Source organism: Peromyscus leucopus, chromosome 14 (assembly GCF_004664715.2).
Source record: "Peromyscus leucopus breed LL Stock chromosome 14, UCI_PerLeu_2.1, whole genome shotgun sequence".
In the NCBI taxonomy this organism is placed as follows: domain Eukaryota; kingdom Metazoa; phylum Chordata; class Mammalia; order Rodentia; family Cricetidae; genus Peromyscus; species Peromyscus leucopus.
In genome coordinates, this window is record NC_051075.1 from 32,764,278 (window position 1) to 32,779,649 (window position 15,372).

At 38.0% G+C, this 15,372-nt stretch overlaps 1 protein-coding gene across 5 annotated transcripts in view; it reads right to left on the reverse strand.

Moving 5' to 3' along the window:
- Mis18bp1 (MIS18 binding protein 1) overlaps positions 1-14,628 on the reverse strand; it is a 37,036-nt gene extending 22,408 nt beyond the window's left edge. For all 5 annotated transcript variants that reach the window (XR_005092739.1, XM_037210575.1, XM_037210574.1 and 2 more), the window contains exons 1-6: positions 14,533-14,628; positions 10,531-11,156; positions 7,153-7,619; positions 3,700-3,773; positions 1,248-1,378; positions 534-621 (exon numbers count right to left, since the gene is read on the reverse strand). Coding sequence is in view for 4 of the 5 variants with exons in the window: in XM_037210575.1 (XP_037066470.1) it covers positions 534-621; positions 1,248-1,378; positions 3,700-3,773; positions 7,153-7,619; positions 10,531-11,065 (1,295 nt within the window). In the remaining variant the exon portion in view is untranslated. The remainder of the gene's footprint in view (positions 1-533; positions 622-1,247; positions 1,379-3,699; positions 3,774-7,152; positions 7,620-10,530; positions 11,157-14,532) is intronic.
- Positions 14,629-15,372: the final 744 nt, after the last annotated feature.

The window sequence follows — 15,372 nt, forward strand, 5'->3', positions numbered from 1 at the left end:
TATAGGAAAAACAGCCAACAATTCCTATACTGAGTTACTTGTGCTTGGATAAAATTTAAAGCTCTGTATCTTCTACTGGTTCTCGAAGAACAAGAATTAATAAATATTTTTCTCTTAATGTCTGCTAAGTACCTGGCAAGTGACATTCAAAAATGACTGAATATTAATGGAAAAAAATTAATCAAGAAGTTCAGACCAATATTTGACAACTACATGCCATTCAAAGAGTAGGTGATTGAAGAATTCTCCTTGAAATATGGCTAAGCTTTTATTTTTTATTTTTAACTTACTCAACATGACAGAAATTCTAATAAAACATTATTTCTAAAACACCTAAGATCACAAAAAACCTTCAAAACTAGCACATAAACACAAAAACCCAACAAACTAAAAACCACTTTACATTGGTTACAGAAGCATATACATCTGAAAAGGATCATTATATTCTGTATCTAAAGTGAGTACATTTTAGGGAACATAACTTATACCTTGATAAAGCTGATTTAAAAAAAAAAACGTTAAGGACACTTTACCTTAATTGTTCTAGAAAATTATCAATGTGTTCCTTCCAATTTCGGGGGAATCCAAACATAAATTTTCTTATGAGATAACAGGGATATCCTATTTAACAATAAGCAAAATAAATAGATTTTTTTTAATTTAAAAAAGAAAGAAAAAAAGTGATCCAAAAGCCTAGTATTTTAAAGAGGCATCTCTAGTTGATTGTCCATCAAGAAACGCATACTTGTTTTACTATATGCTAAGCACTGCTGGAGATACTGAGGACCCATCAGTTAAGCAAGTAAAAATCCCACCACTACACAGTTGATGTCTAGTGTGTAAGAGAAAGCCAAGCCAGGAGTTACAGGAAAAGTGGTCAAGCATTTTCATGGCAGAAAAGGAGAGAACAGAATTGAAAAGGGGGAAGTCAGGAGATTCTACTGCAATAGGAAGACAAGTTCTGGGAACGTGAGGGAGTGAGTCATGTGGCAATATGGAGTCAGAATATTAGAAACAGGAAAATGAAATGTCTCTGACAAGAGGACAGCTGGTCTGTTTGTGAAATAAGACTAGCAAAGCTGAACTGCCATATGGAGTCAGCACTAGGTGTTTACTCAAAGGGGTAATAAAGATAGTGGGGTGTTATGGGTCATTACAAGGGTTAGGGGCAATGTATGAGCCTGGGCATTTATTTAAGAAAAAGGAGAAACTATGGAATGATTTAACTAATGATGATACCCATTTACCTGCTTCTTTCATGGAAATCTGGTCTATTAATCCTTTTAATATATAAATGTTGCCTGATAATGTCCGAAGTTCATTGTGTTTAATCCGCTCTACAATTACATTACTATGCCAATAAACGTCAGTCATATCTCTAGGGAAAAAAGGATAAGCTTAGTAAGGACAATGTATTTACACTTTACCAAGAGTTTTATATACATATAGAAGCATACAAATTTATAATAAAGTCCTGATTTTGAGCCAGGTATATATAATTCTAGCACTTGGTAGGTAAAAGCAGGAAGATTGTTCCAAGTTTGAGGCCATGACAACTAGGGCCTCATAGTGAGATGAAGCCATGATGTCACCCTTCAAAAAGTACTAATTTTATACTTTTAGCTACTACAACAATAGCATTACTACTCTAACTGTAAAACACTTGAGGGCTAACCAGTACAGAACTCAACTGCTTGGCTAATGTAATCCTCAGAGTATCTGCCAAGAACTACATTGTGGTCAATCAATCTATGTATCTAATATAAAATATAGCATTAGCAAGGAAACAGAAACCAATTAGCATCAAATATTTGCTGCTGGCAGTAACTGAAACTTCAGCTTACCAGTTACTAAGCTTTCAAAGAATTTTGGCAACCCTTTTCCTCACATTTTTATACTATGTTGGCTTTTTTTCCCCCCCAGAAATGTATTTTTATTTATTCAGATGGGGTCTTGCTGTTTTCTTCATATTTTTATTTATTTAGTTTGTGTATGCCATGGAATTCATATGGAGTCAAGAGACAGCTTCTGGGAATCAGTTCTTTACTTCCAACAACTGGGTCCAAGGGATCAAACTAAATTGCACAACCTGGCAGCAGGAACCTTTGCTCTTTGAGCCATCTTGCTGGCTCCTGGGTCTTACTATGTTACCCAAGATAGCCTTGGACTTTTACATCCTCAAAGTACCTGAGATTATAGATTAATGTGCACTCCCACTCCCTCCCTCCCACCCCATGTTCTGAAATGTTAAGTGGATCCATGCAATTTTGAGGGATTTTGTCATTCCTTAACCATAAATACAAAGGCAAATGCTTTTATATTCATTTTGTAAAGACGTTCTAGTTGAGAAAAAAATAAAGTTGCAAATCACTGACCCAGAAATCTACTCTTCATACTTCTTTAAATGAAACTAACAACAAATATAAAATTAGAACCAAATATGAAGGTGTATTAGATAAGTGCTGAACATTCTTCATTCAATACATAATAAACATACATATACATGAGTTATAAGGAAGTTCTCTCAACTAAATCAAATGGGATTAAACATATACCTTAATACTTATCTTTGATTCTTTTATGTTTTATTTAATATATTTTTTGGATTTCTCTGCGTATATATGTTTTTTTTTTTGTTTTATCTTGCTGTTGTTCAGACATGGTCTCTCTACATAGCCCTGGCTGTCCTGGAACTATGTAGACCAAGCTAGCCTCAAATTCAGAGTCGCCTGCCTCTGCCTCTGGAGTATAGGGATACCACAGCCCGCAGCTTCATTTAACATTTAAATCAAACTCTAAAAGACACTGCTCTTTAATACTGCAAATATTAACTCATTTAATACTTGATACTATCTGCAACAAAGCTGAGCACTAAGCATAAATTGAAAGTCATCCTCAAGTACATAGTAGTGTAAGGCCAATCTAGGATATATGAGATTCTCTCAAAACAAAAGTCTTCCCACAGTATTGGTCATATTATTATTATCATTGTACCAATGAGAAATTGAGCCTCACAGAGTATAAGTAACTTGTTCAAGTAACACTGGCAGTAAGCAGCATTAATTGGATGCACAAAGGCAAATGCTGCATCTTGAACTTTATGGAAAAGGGGATAAGGCAGTAAGCTAGACAACTAGACAACTTTACATATTCAACCTTAGAAACCAGGATACTTTATATTGTTTTACCACAGGGAAACCGGTTCTCAAATGTAGAACGGAGTAGCTAAGTTAGTCTACTCGTCTGACAATGCTTTCACTTCTGGGAGAACCAAAAGTGTCAATTACTTCATATGTAACTACTTGACAGCTTTAGATAATTTTGATCCTTTGATGGATCAGTAATTTACATCAGACAACTTTAGCAAGGGGTTGGCATTTATGTTTTGCTTTTACCTTCAGTTTATAACCTAAGAATATGTTTTGTAGGAAGATGCTATTTATCACTGATCACTTACATAAAACCACCTTAAAATGTTAATTAAAAAAAACACTTAAGTCAGGCAGTGGTGGCGCATGCCTTTAATCCCAGCACTTGGGAGGCAGAGGCAGGCAGATCTTTGTGAGTTCGAGGCCAGCCTGGTCTACAGAGTGAGATCCAGGAAAGGCACAAAGCTACACAGAGAAACCCTGACTCGAAAAACCAAAAATAAATAAAGTAAATTTAAAAAAAAAAAGAACACTTAAATGTTATACTTACACCAGCTTTCCTTCTACACATATAGCTGTATTATTATTGATGACTTTAATCATCCATTCCTGTAGCTGGACTACCTAATCAAACATAAAACAAAGAACACATTTCTTGTGTTACTTGCATGCAGAATTATAAAATTAGCATTAAACATTAGAAAATCTGAACTATAAGAAAAACTGTAAGTAATCCTAGGTTTTTTAGTACCCATCTAAGAACCAGCCCACTTTAAACAGCAATTCTTAAAACTACTGTACTAAATGACAGAAAAAAAATAGACACTTATCTGAGGTTGTATTGTATTGTTTGCCTATAATATAGGAAGGTCTACAATTCAAATACTCATACAAAATGGCTTAGCCATAGGGGGAGGAGAATCTTAACATATACATTGAACTACCAAAATCTTTTAGAAAACATAGCAACTTCAAGGGTACAAAACAACAAAACCTTCAAATATATTATATACTTTGTTTCCAAAAAAATTAACAGTATATTTTTGTTAAGCTGATTTAGAGCTACATTTTCAGTTTCTATATACCATTAAGGTCACAGCTGGTAATAAACATTCAATACCATTCTATTCCAAAGTAAACAGCTCAGAAAATGATTTTAGTATAAGTAAAATGTCATGAAAATATAAAATTTTCTATGAACACTGGTAATAAAACCATTCATAGTTCATAACAATAACATAAACAATTACAGTGTTTCTGAATAGAACTAAAGCCAAAATTAACAGAATATATATATATATATAAAAGTTCACCAGTGACTTTAAACTGAACCAGGAAAACATGCTAAAATGGACAGATGGTCTTTGGTATTGTATTTCTTAATAATTCTTTTAAAATATAGGTATTTGGGCATGTAGCTCAGTGGTATAGCACAAGTCCCCAAGTTTGATCTCCAAAATTAAAACAAAAAGATTAGAAGACTAGGATTAATACTATTTTTACTACATTTAGATATACCAGCAGGCAAGAGGAAATATGAAAAAGTATTCCTTGGTGTGCCTTAGATTCACTAGTTCATGTTATCTTTATAATTATAGGAAGCAAGCACCATCTCCATTTTGCAGAAAAACAAATTGTAAAATATATATAAATAACTTTTCTATAATATATGACTAGTGGAATTGATGAATTACAATTCAAATTCTAGAATCTTGTGCTACACTTCTTATTTAAAACGTGCTGTCATCAAACATTTGAGCTATAAGCACTGTTCTACACACTGGAGATTCAACAAGAAATAAACTGGATGCTATTACAGAGTAAACACTGCCTGTGTGTAAGAGCACACTGGGAGGGAGTAGAAGCAGGAAGGAAGGAGACAGTACTTAAACACATATATACATAGTTGCTATGGATAAAAGAGGCATACAGGGCCGGGCGGTGGTGGCGCACGCCTTTAATCCCAGCACTCGGGAGGCAGAGGCAGGCGGATCTCTTGTGAGTTCGAGGCCAGCCTGGGCTACCAAGTGAGTCCCAGGAAAGGCGCAAAGCTACACAGGGAAACCCTGTCTCGAAAAACCAAAAAAAAAAAAAAAAAAAAAAAAGAGGCATACAGGAGTGCTTAAGACAGATAGTTAAGAAAGGTCTTGGAGCAGAGAACTGAATAAAATAAAGTACAAGCCACATGATTTGTAAGACTTTTCTAATCAAAGAACAGGTTTAAAAAGCCCTAAATGGGCAGCAGGAAAAGCATAATTCCTTAAAAGGGTAAGAAAGAAGGAACATAAGGTAAGTTGGGAGACTTCACTCCATGATCAATGATGTAGAAAATGGTAAAGTAAAGGCACAAGTTTTTCTTCCATAACTACAAGTTACTGGAAAACTAGAGTTCAGAGTTAACATATAATAGCTGTAATGATGGACCACAGAAATAAATCTGCATGGGATGAAAAGAGTAATGAGGATATGTGAATGTACTGAACTAATGGCTGTCTTAGTGGCATCAGAATATTGAGCAAAGGGTAGATATAAAGATTAGTGAAGGGGGAATGATAATAACATGAGGTGCATCGACACTGAGAATCTGGTACATGTGTTAGCAATAATGAGACATGAGTAGGGCTTGAGTAGACGATAAAGGTAGAAGAGGGATCATTAAAAAAGAAATCGCTGGGTGGTAGCACATGCCTTTAATCCCAGCACTGAGGAGGCAGAGGCAGGATCTCTGTGAGTTTGAGGCCAGCCTGGTCTACAGAGGGAGTTTCAGGACAGCCAGGACTGTTATACAGAGAAACCCTGTCTTCAAAAAGAACAAAAAACTAAAAAACAAACACACAACAACAAAACAAGAAAGAAAAAGAAATCAAGGAGGTTGTACAATGTCCATTTCAGCTAGAGCAAGTTAAAAAATGTTCATAGACTCAACATAGAATATTGATTCTGTTACCTGTGTTACATATATCTCAAGGTGAAGAGGACACAATATAATGAAGAACTAAGGATGAGTGAGAGAGTAGGTCAAAGGTAGGGAATATACAAAACTGTCTATGGATATGAGTCCTGGAAAGCTTGAATTTCTTATGGTAACTGGTATAAACAGTATGGTAGAGATGAAGAAATACTAGGAAATCTTAGAATATTTTTTTAAATTTTCTTCATGCAGTTTAAGTCAATATCTAAATTTTTCATCATTACATTTAAATATCTGTAAATGATACAATTTGTAGCAAATACACTGAGATATAAAACTACAACTACTTCATTTTTAAAATTAAGATAGAATTAAATACCACCATAATTTGATAGCCTCTATCATCTAAAACTTAAGGAATATTCTTGTAACATTGTCCTTTTCCTTTTTTCAGTGCTGGAAGATCAAGCCTTGGGTTTATACATGCTTACATTTCTTCTTAAACTGACATTATATTTCCATCAAAAATGTATCTTAATGTAACATAGTTTGATGCTTAAAGTATTTTTTACTGATCATCCTATGTAACTTTATATCAAGAAAATTTTCAACTTTCATTTTTTTTTAAAAAAATTATTCATTTATTATGTATATGGTATTCTGCCTTCATGCCATAAGATGGCACCAGATCTCATTATAGATGGTTGTGAACCACCATGTAGCTGCTGTGATTGAACTCAGGACCTCAGGAAGAACAGCCAGTGCTCTTAACCTCTGAGCCATCTCTCCAGCCCAAAACTTCTTGACTCTTTAGGTGTTAAAATTCTTTTCTTTTCAAATGTTAATAATACCTCAAAAAGTCAGAAAAATAGAAGTAGGAGCAATGTCAGCGTTCACATCTTATACCATAAGTGAATTGTTGAAATTTACAACTAGTAATAGTGCAAGACAAGAATTGATGACTGAGTCACCTTACTTTCAGCCCATTCATCTTTTCACTAGGCTCATAGTTACTAGTCAACAAGAAAACAAGAAACCATAACAAGAGTTTAGATAAGGGACTCTTAGAAACAGAAATAAATGTCTTCCTACCTGGTATTTTTTGACTTCACTTACAATCATGTCAAGCTTTGCAACCTTTCTTTGAGACCGGCCAGGTACTGTTAGATTAAGTCTTGGAATTGCAGATATAACTTTACATGTATCTTTCACGGAATCTTGAAGAACAGTCCTTCTAGAACCCGTTTTTTCATTTTGTTCTATAATATCCTCGTTTGCAGTTCCTTCTGTTGTGATATCATTATCAGAAGTCTTCAACTGACTATGATTCTTAACAGGAACACAATTAGTACTAACGGCTGTAACATAACTGTTTTCAAACTGTTCATAAGCAGAATCACCACCTTCCAAAACAAATGTGTCCTTATTGGACACAGTGGTTTTAACAGTATTTTCTTTTGAATGAAGAACTTGTCTAGCAAACTGAGCTCTAGTTAATGCCTTGCTTGAGATGCCTGAAGCTGAAACATTTCCTTGTTCTTGGTTCAGAATTGGAAGCTCTGCCAAAAAAACAAAAAAAACAAAATTTATGGAAAAGTCCCATGGAAATAAAAGTTGTTTTAAATCTACTCATATTAAAAATACATCAGACTGGGCTCAACCTAAGTATCTCTAGTTTTTGTTTGGTTTGGTGTTTTTGAGACAGGGCTTCTCTAACAGTCCTGGCTATCCTGGAACTCACTATGTAGTCCAGGCTGGCCTCAAACTCAAGAGATCTGCCTGCCTCTGCCTCCCAAGTGCTGGGATTAAAGGTGTGCGCCACCACCACCCGGCTTGTTTTGTTTTTTCAAGACAGAGTCTTTCTATGTAGTCGTGGTTATCCTGAACTCGATATGTAGACCAGCCTAGCATCAAACCTACTTCTGCTTTCTGAGGGTTGAGATTAAAGGCATGCGTCACCACACATAATAACTCAAGGTTCAGAGTTAGTTCTTATTGCCCACTGGGAACTACCTAGAACATTTAAACATTTAACAATACTTTGAAGTAAAAAAAACAACAAAAAACTCTCAAAAAAACCAGAACAACAACAAAAAGCAAAATTGGTAACTGTAAACATATAAAACAATTACCACAATAGTTTACCATAACTTAAATTGTGCCTTTCTGCTTTCTTTTCCTGCTGGTGTTGAATCTTTTGTTTGTGGGTGTGGTAATTTGAATGTCCCTTACTCACCATAAGCTCATATAGTTAAATGTTTAGTTATCAGGGAGAGGCACTATTTGAAAGGAATAGAAGGCATGGCCTTGTTGGAAGAAGTGTGGGTATGGTGGTTTGAATAAGAATGCCCCACTCTGCCTGCCCCATGATGATAATGGACTAAGCCTCTGAAACTGTAAGCAAGCTCCCAATTAAATGCTTTCTTTTATAACAGTTGCTATGGTCATGGTGTCTTTTCACAGCAATAGAACAATGACTAAGATAGTAGAAATAATGTCTGATGATTCCAGAGGAACTTCTTGTAGATTGGCAATTGAGGGGGGGGGATAAGAGAGAAAATAAAAAATTTGGAAGGCATTTTGAGTAAGCAATCAGACCAGTACAGTGTGCTTTCATAATAAATAAATTTCCGTTTCCCATTTCCTCCTTTTGCCTTTACTCGCTATACTTACATTATGCTGAGGGGGAAAAAAATCAATTATTTCCAAATTACAAAATTTGCCTTTTCAAGACAAAAGCATACTATTAAGCCTTTGGTAAGCAGTCTTTGGCCAGGATTCCTCCTTGTACAAGCAGCACCAAAAACTGGGGTGCACAGATGGCCAAGGGAGCTATCTGGGCAGTCTTTACTCAAAATCTGGATTAGCAGCACATTCCAGACTACTGTGTACCAGACGACGAAAGGCCCTATGTAGGTCCTTAAGTAGTCCTGACTAAGGAAGGACATGAACAATTAAAAGGCTCTAACCTACCATTTAAAATTCAAAATATCAAGACCCGATTGCAAATCCTTTTGACATTTTCTATTGTGGTAGGGTCTCATAGTCTAAATTGACCTCAAGTCTGAAAGCCTCATGAATACTGGGATTGCAGGAATATATCACCACACCCAGTTCTTGACAAATTTTTAGGCCTTCAAAGAAATGAAAGCTTGTCAATTAGACAAATATGGACTAGTAGTACTATTTCCATTTTATTCTGATTTATATTTTAAATCTTTACATTTAATGCATTTTGAATATAGAAGCAAGCTTTTTTTCATACATAAAAGGCTAATACTTAAAATTTGTGCCAGAGAAAAAGGTCATTTTTATGTGTGTACATTTGGACAAAGAGTCATCAGAATCTCAGACAAGAACTTCATCTGCTCTCAAAGCCTATCTATGACTCACGTACTCACACACATATATGTATGCATACACACACACACCACACACATGTACACATACATACATAGACATGATATATATATATATATCTCCTGCATTGCTTCATTTGTTCCTTTTTACCCTCCTACTTCATATAAGAAGCACTGTTTTGTGTACTCTTTGATCTATACCCCAAATTCTCTTATATCTGTTAGGCCTGGTAGCACATACCTGCAATTTAGCACTTAAAGACTAAAACAAGAATTTCTCAAGTTCAGGTTAGCCTGGGTTACATAGCAAGACCTTGTCAAAAACAAAACCTCCACCAGGCTAGTGACAGTACTTACATAACATACTTGAGTTAATCCCAGTATAAGGAAGGAAGGAAAGAAGGAAGGAAGGAATTCCATTTTTCATTTCTTACCACTTCTATTTTTCCAGAACACTGATAATCAACAATTATCCCTATCATAAGACATTCTTTCTTTCCCTTCCCCCTCCCTCCCAATTCTCTCTCTCTAGACGGTTTCTGTGTAACTCAGGCTTATTTTCCTCAGTGAAAATCCTGTTAACTGACTCTCTTATCTCTAATGTCCTCTTGTGCTGCCTCTTCACACATGATGCACTAAACTCACAGCCAGTCCCTGAATTTAGGTTAGGTTAGTTGTTCAAATATACAACTATTCCCTCACAAACTTTGGCACCTAAAATCTCATCTTCTCACTGAAGCCTATTCTGACCACAACACACTTTTCACTTATAGCTATTGTCTTTACTGCACCTTTCATTGTTGTTTTTTGAGACAAGGTCCCACTATACAGCCCAGTAGTCCAGGTTAGTACTGAACAAAAAGCAAGGCTCCTGATAGCCTCTTCGGTGCTGGATTTTTGCTGGAATTTGCCACTATGCCTGGTTCCTTTCCCCCCCTTTTCTGTTTTTTCTCTTCTGTTGTACCATAAAAGTTACTTTTAAAGTTCTCCAGAATGTGAGCAGACATTTTGGTACTCTCTTCACTATGATATCCCAAGAACTTAAAAGAGTCTGACACATTAGACAATTAAAAAGACACTAGTTTTTTCTTAAATCCATGCATAAACTAACCTCCTAAGAGAGTAGTATTGAATTGGAATGCCTTTTCTTTTTCCTCACAGAGGTAGGTTTGTTGTAACTGAATTTGCTTATCTCGGTTACAAGTGCAGACTTTATTACGTTCACATTTTGGTGATCCCAACAGGTCACTGCTCCTTGATGCTTGTTCTTCTTTGTCACGCTGCACTTTTTCTTTCATTCTTTGAAAGATTTTTCCCGGTGTTTCATGGATCTTTTCGTTTCTTAATCCATCCACATTGGGCCTTATAGCACTGACATCAAGAGAGCTGTTTGAAGGGGTAGCCTCTGATAGCATGGTGGACTGAAACCTATTTTTATTGTTACAAGTTGCCGTTTCTGATAACTGATTCTTTTTATGACCATTCAGTTTTAGAGAGGACTTCTGATATTTCACCAAATCTTTTACAGGAGTAAGTGTGCCCGAAGGAATGCTGTCAATAAAGACTGCATCTATAGGTAGATTTCTTCTTTGAGATGTCCCAGAAGACAAATGAATTCCCGAATGTTTCAAAGGTGTTGAAATCATCTTGATAAGATAGTGGCAACAAAATTCTTTTTATAGAAAATTCAATCAACACAAGTTTTTGGGCAGAACTTCAACAGGAGTCCAGAGAAACCTGTAATAAAATCAACTTGTATCATTGTTTGGTGATTTTTAAATTTACCAATCTTCCATAACAGTATACCATTAAAAAGGTTTAACTGGTTCTTATCAACACTAAATAACTTAAAGATCACAACTCAGACTAATATTTAACATTTTTGTTAAATTACAGTTTTCACCATTTTTCTAGAAAAAAGCAGTTTGGCTTTCAAAACTGCCTACTTACTAGAAAAAAAAAAAAGAAAAGAAAAGGCACCATCAACAAATAACTTAGTTAATATCTCTAAGTTCTGACTTATAAACATCTGTTTTTTAAATTTACCTGATAGCTATGGGAATGTGCTTTTTAAAGGGGTTTTAGAGCCACCCAGGATCAGGTTTCCTGTACATTTTTGATTCTGATGCTAGCTAGAGATCAAACCCAGGACCTTGAGCATGCTATACAAGCATTCTACTGCAGTAATGAAATTTATTCAGACATCAAGTCTTTAAGGTTCCAAGTAGTATTTGCATTAAACAAAAATGACATCTGCACTAGGTACTACATTAGGCTACAAAAAAGTAAATTAACAAATGTACTTCCCTTTATACACTTAAAATTTTTAAGGCACCAGCTACAATGATCCTAATGAATGCTGATATACCCATTTAACTATTTAAATATCTGGCTCTATTATGCTACGGAATATTTAAATTATAAGATTTTAATCAAAAACTTCAAATAAAGAAGGAATTTGAATTTATCGTAATTCTTTAAATGTATTGCCATTTAGAATTTTTGGAGAAAATTATTTATTTAAATATGTATAGTTTTAAATTTGTTTTTTTTTCTTTCTTGCTTTTTATAGTCCAGGTTGGCATCAACCTTGAAATCTTCCTGCCCTAGCCATCTTAGTGCTGGGATTACAAGCTCGTATTATCACACCTCACTTTTTTCTTACATATAAATTGTATTTTCCATAACTAGAAATACAAATTCCAAGTATAGAACCAAACATTGTATTCATAATTAGAAAATTAGTATTTCAATACTAGGTGCCTGGAATTTACTAACCAAGATTATAGCATCTCTTACTACTGAATTTATAACAATTCTAATAACTTTTTACATCTAAATGGAAAAGACCTATCATGGAAAAAATTAATACATATGGGGCATGGTGGCACACACCCATGTTCTAGCATTCACAGGAGGCTGAAACAAAACAGACCAGCTTGGGTTATGTCTCAAAACATAGAAAAATAATTACTAAAGCAATTAGATCAAAGGCTATCAAAACTTTTTTTCAAAAAGTGAATAAGCAACTTGAAAATCCATATAAAAATCCTACTTTATCTAATAATTTATTATAGGAGGAATACAGAGAAGTATTTTTTATTTTTCTTTCTGTTTTTTGTTTGTTTGTTTGTTTCTGAGATAGGGTTTGCTCTGTAGACCATGCTGGCCTCTGCCCCCTAGTCCTGGGACTAAAGGTATGCACACCACCACACCCTGCTACTTGAAGTATTTTTTCAACAGCTGACAAACATCTATCTTGTAAATCTGGCCCTGTGACAGAAAAGCCATTGTAATTTTCTCACAAACCTTATCTCAACATCTATGTATTGATATGTTTTATTCATTTACTTATTTTAGCACTGCTAGAGATTGAACCTAGGGCCTCAGGCATGCTAGGCATATAACCACTGAGCAACAGTCCTAGCACTCAACAGATGTATATTCATCAGGTGGGCAGTGATCGGAGTTAGTAATATCCACTATCAATACCGATTAAAAAAAAAAAAACAAAAAAACTACACTCTCAAAAATAAAAATGAAGGGCTGGAGAGATGGCTCAGAGGTTAAGAGCACTGACTGCTCTTCCAGAGGTCCTGAGTTCAATTCCCAGCAACCACATGGTGGCTCACAACCATCTGTAATGAGATCTGGCACCCTCTCCTGTATACATAATAAATAAATCTTAAAATAAAAAAAGAGGGAAAAATAAATAAAAATGAAGAGACTATACAATCGCAGGGAGAAATGGCAAGTATGGTCAAAGTGACCTAATCTCAGTTCCTCAGTCTAATGAACTGCTTCACAAATAAAAAGTGCAAATAAGCTGGAAACAAGCCCATTTTTGTAACAACACACAGGTATTTCAAGGACAGATAAAAGTTGGCCTGAGGTACAGGCCTAGAGTCCTAGCTATCTGCACAGCAGGAGGTCCGGAGGTCAGTTTCAGGTCTCCCAGGGGGCACAGAGCCAAGCCAACAACAGACCCTGTTTCAAACGAAAAGGTAAACAGGAAGCTACAGCGCAGTGGCAGATGCTTGCTGCCTGCCTAGCTTGGGCGTTCGAACTTAAAGTGCAATAATAAGCAACCCTAAAGGGGATTGTAAGGAACATGGCTTAAAAGCCATTCTGTGCAACTTGAAATCATGATGGCAAAAAGAGAAAGGCCACCCAGATGCGTGCCTAGCCCAGGACCTCGCCGATATGCTAATGAACCTCAAATGCTGTGGATATGTTAATGAACCAATCCCAAGACGTGAGGACAAAGCTACCGCCCAATGAAATGATACAAAAATTAGAACTTTGGTAATGGTGTCTAGAGATCACTGCCATGCTCCCGAAACATGGCCAAACAACAAAACAAAAATAGGTCAGCTCTGAAAACACACATTCGCGGACTCAGCAGGTTTTATCTAGGGATATATATGTGTACACATATATGCATGCAATTGTTATTGGTGAAAAAGGAAACACTGAATTTCAAGGAGAGTGAAGAGGTGTGTGTGGGTGTAAGGGAGGGTTTGCAGGGAGAAATGCAATTAAACTACAGCCTCAAAAATCAACAACAAATGCACCCGGCTGTAAACAGTTTTGTTTTTTTTTTCTTTTTTTCCTTTAAGGAAAGGACGAGGGGGCTTTCCATTTTTCAAATAATTTTTCTAACATCTAAAGATGCCTGCCACAACTGCCGGGCGGCGGCGGCAGCGCACGCCTTTAATCCCAGCCCTCGGGAGGCAGAGGCAGGCGGATCTCTGGTGAGTTCGAGGCCAGCCTGGTCTAGAGAGCGAGCTCCAGGACAGGCTCCAGAACTACACAGAGAAACCTTGTCTCAAAACAAAAGCCTGCAACAAGCTTGGGATTCAATCCCAAGAAAGGGTGAGCGGAAGTCTCTCCGAGTGCTGGGCCGGGAGCTGAAGGGTTGGGGGGCACCGACACACTGCGGCTCCCGACAATTCTGATTTTAGAGCAAACGTCGAGAGCGCCCCAGCAGCCAGGTCCGCGCGCGGCCGTGCGAACACCGCGGCGCGATCGCGAACGCGGAAGGGCCGGGCGGTGGTCCCCGGCGCCTCCCCCCGGGGGCAGGGGAGGGGCGGAGGGAGCAGAGCGGACCTACCTCAGTGCAGGCAGCAAGCCGGAGGCCGCGGCGGCCGCTCGGCCCCGAGCCCAGGGACCCTGGCGGCCCAGGGCCCGCCGCGCGGCAGGCCCACGGGGAGGCCCGGGGAGGGACGACACGCGTGGCCGCAGAGGAGACACCGACGCGAGCCCCGCTCCCTCCCCGGCGGCATTCGCTTCCTCCACACGGACAGACAGCGGCCGCAGCGCTGGAATTCAAATCCGAAGAGCCCGCCCTCCGCTGCCCGGGATTGGCACGCTGGCGAATGGCGTCACCCGGCGCGGCTTCCGGGAACTCCCGGAAGCCGGCGGCCGGCCGCACCCCTCGCGCCGCCGGGACCAGGCTGGTGGGGGGGCCGACGGCCTGGGGGTCCAGGCCGCGGCGGCGCGTGGACTCCGCGGCGCTCCACAGGGCGGGCGTTCCCTCCCCCGCCCCGGGATGCTCTGCGTGGGAAAGGCGGGCAGCGGTTGGCCCCCGCCGGCCCCGCCGGAGCTCGCGCAGCGCGGCGGGAGCCGACTAAGTTTGACCCTTCCGCGCCACACTCGTTCGTCTCAGGCTCCGCCCACCGGGAGGAGGGTAATCCTTCTCGGTCAAATACGGCTCTGAAGAGAGAAGCTGCTTAGTGAGTTTGAAGGAATTTTTCCTTCAATTCACCGTTCAGGTTTTTTTTTTTTTTTTTTTTCTTCAGAAAAATAAAATAAAAATTTGTCCCCGGGAAGTAGACTGAACATAAAGTTATATTCTCATTTTAGCGTTTCATTGGAGCTATCCCGGCCGGAAATGTAGTTTTCTTTTTTCTCTTGAAGCATCCAAGCCCCGTGGTAGAATAAAAACACTTTT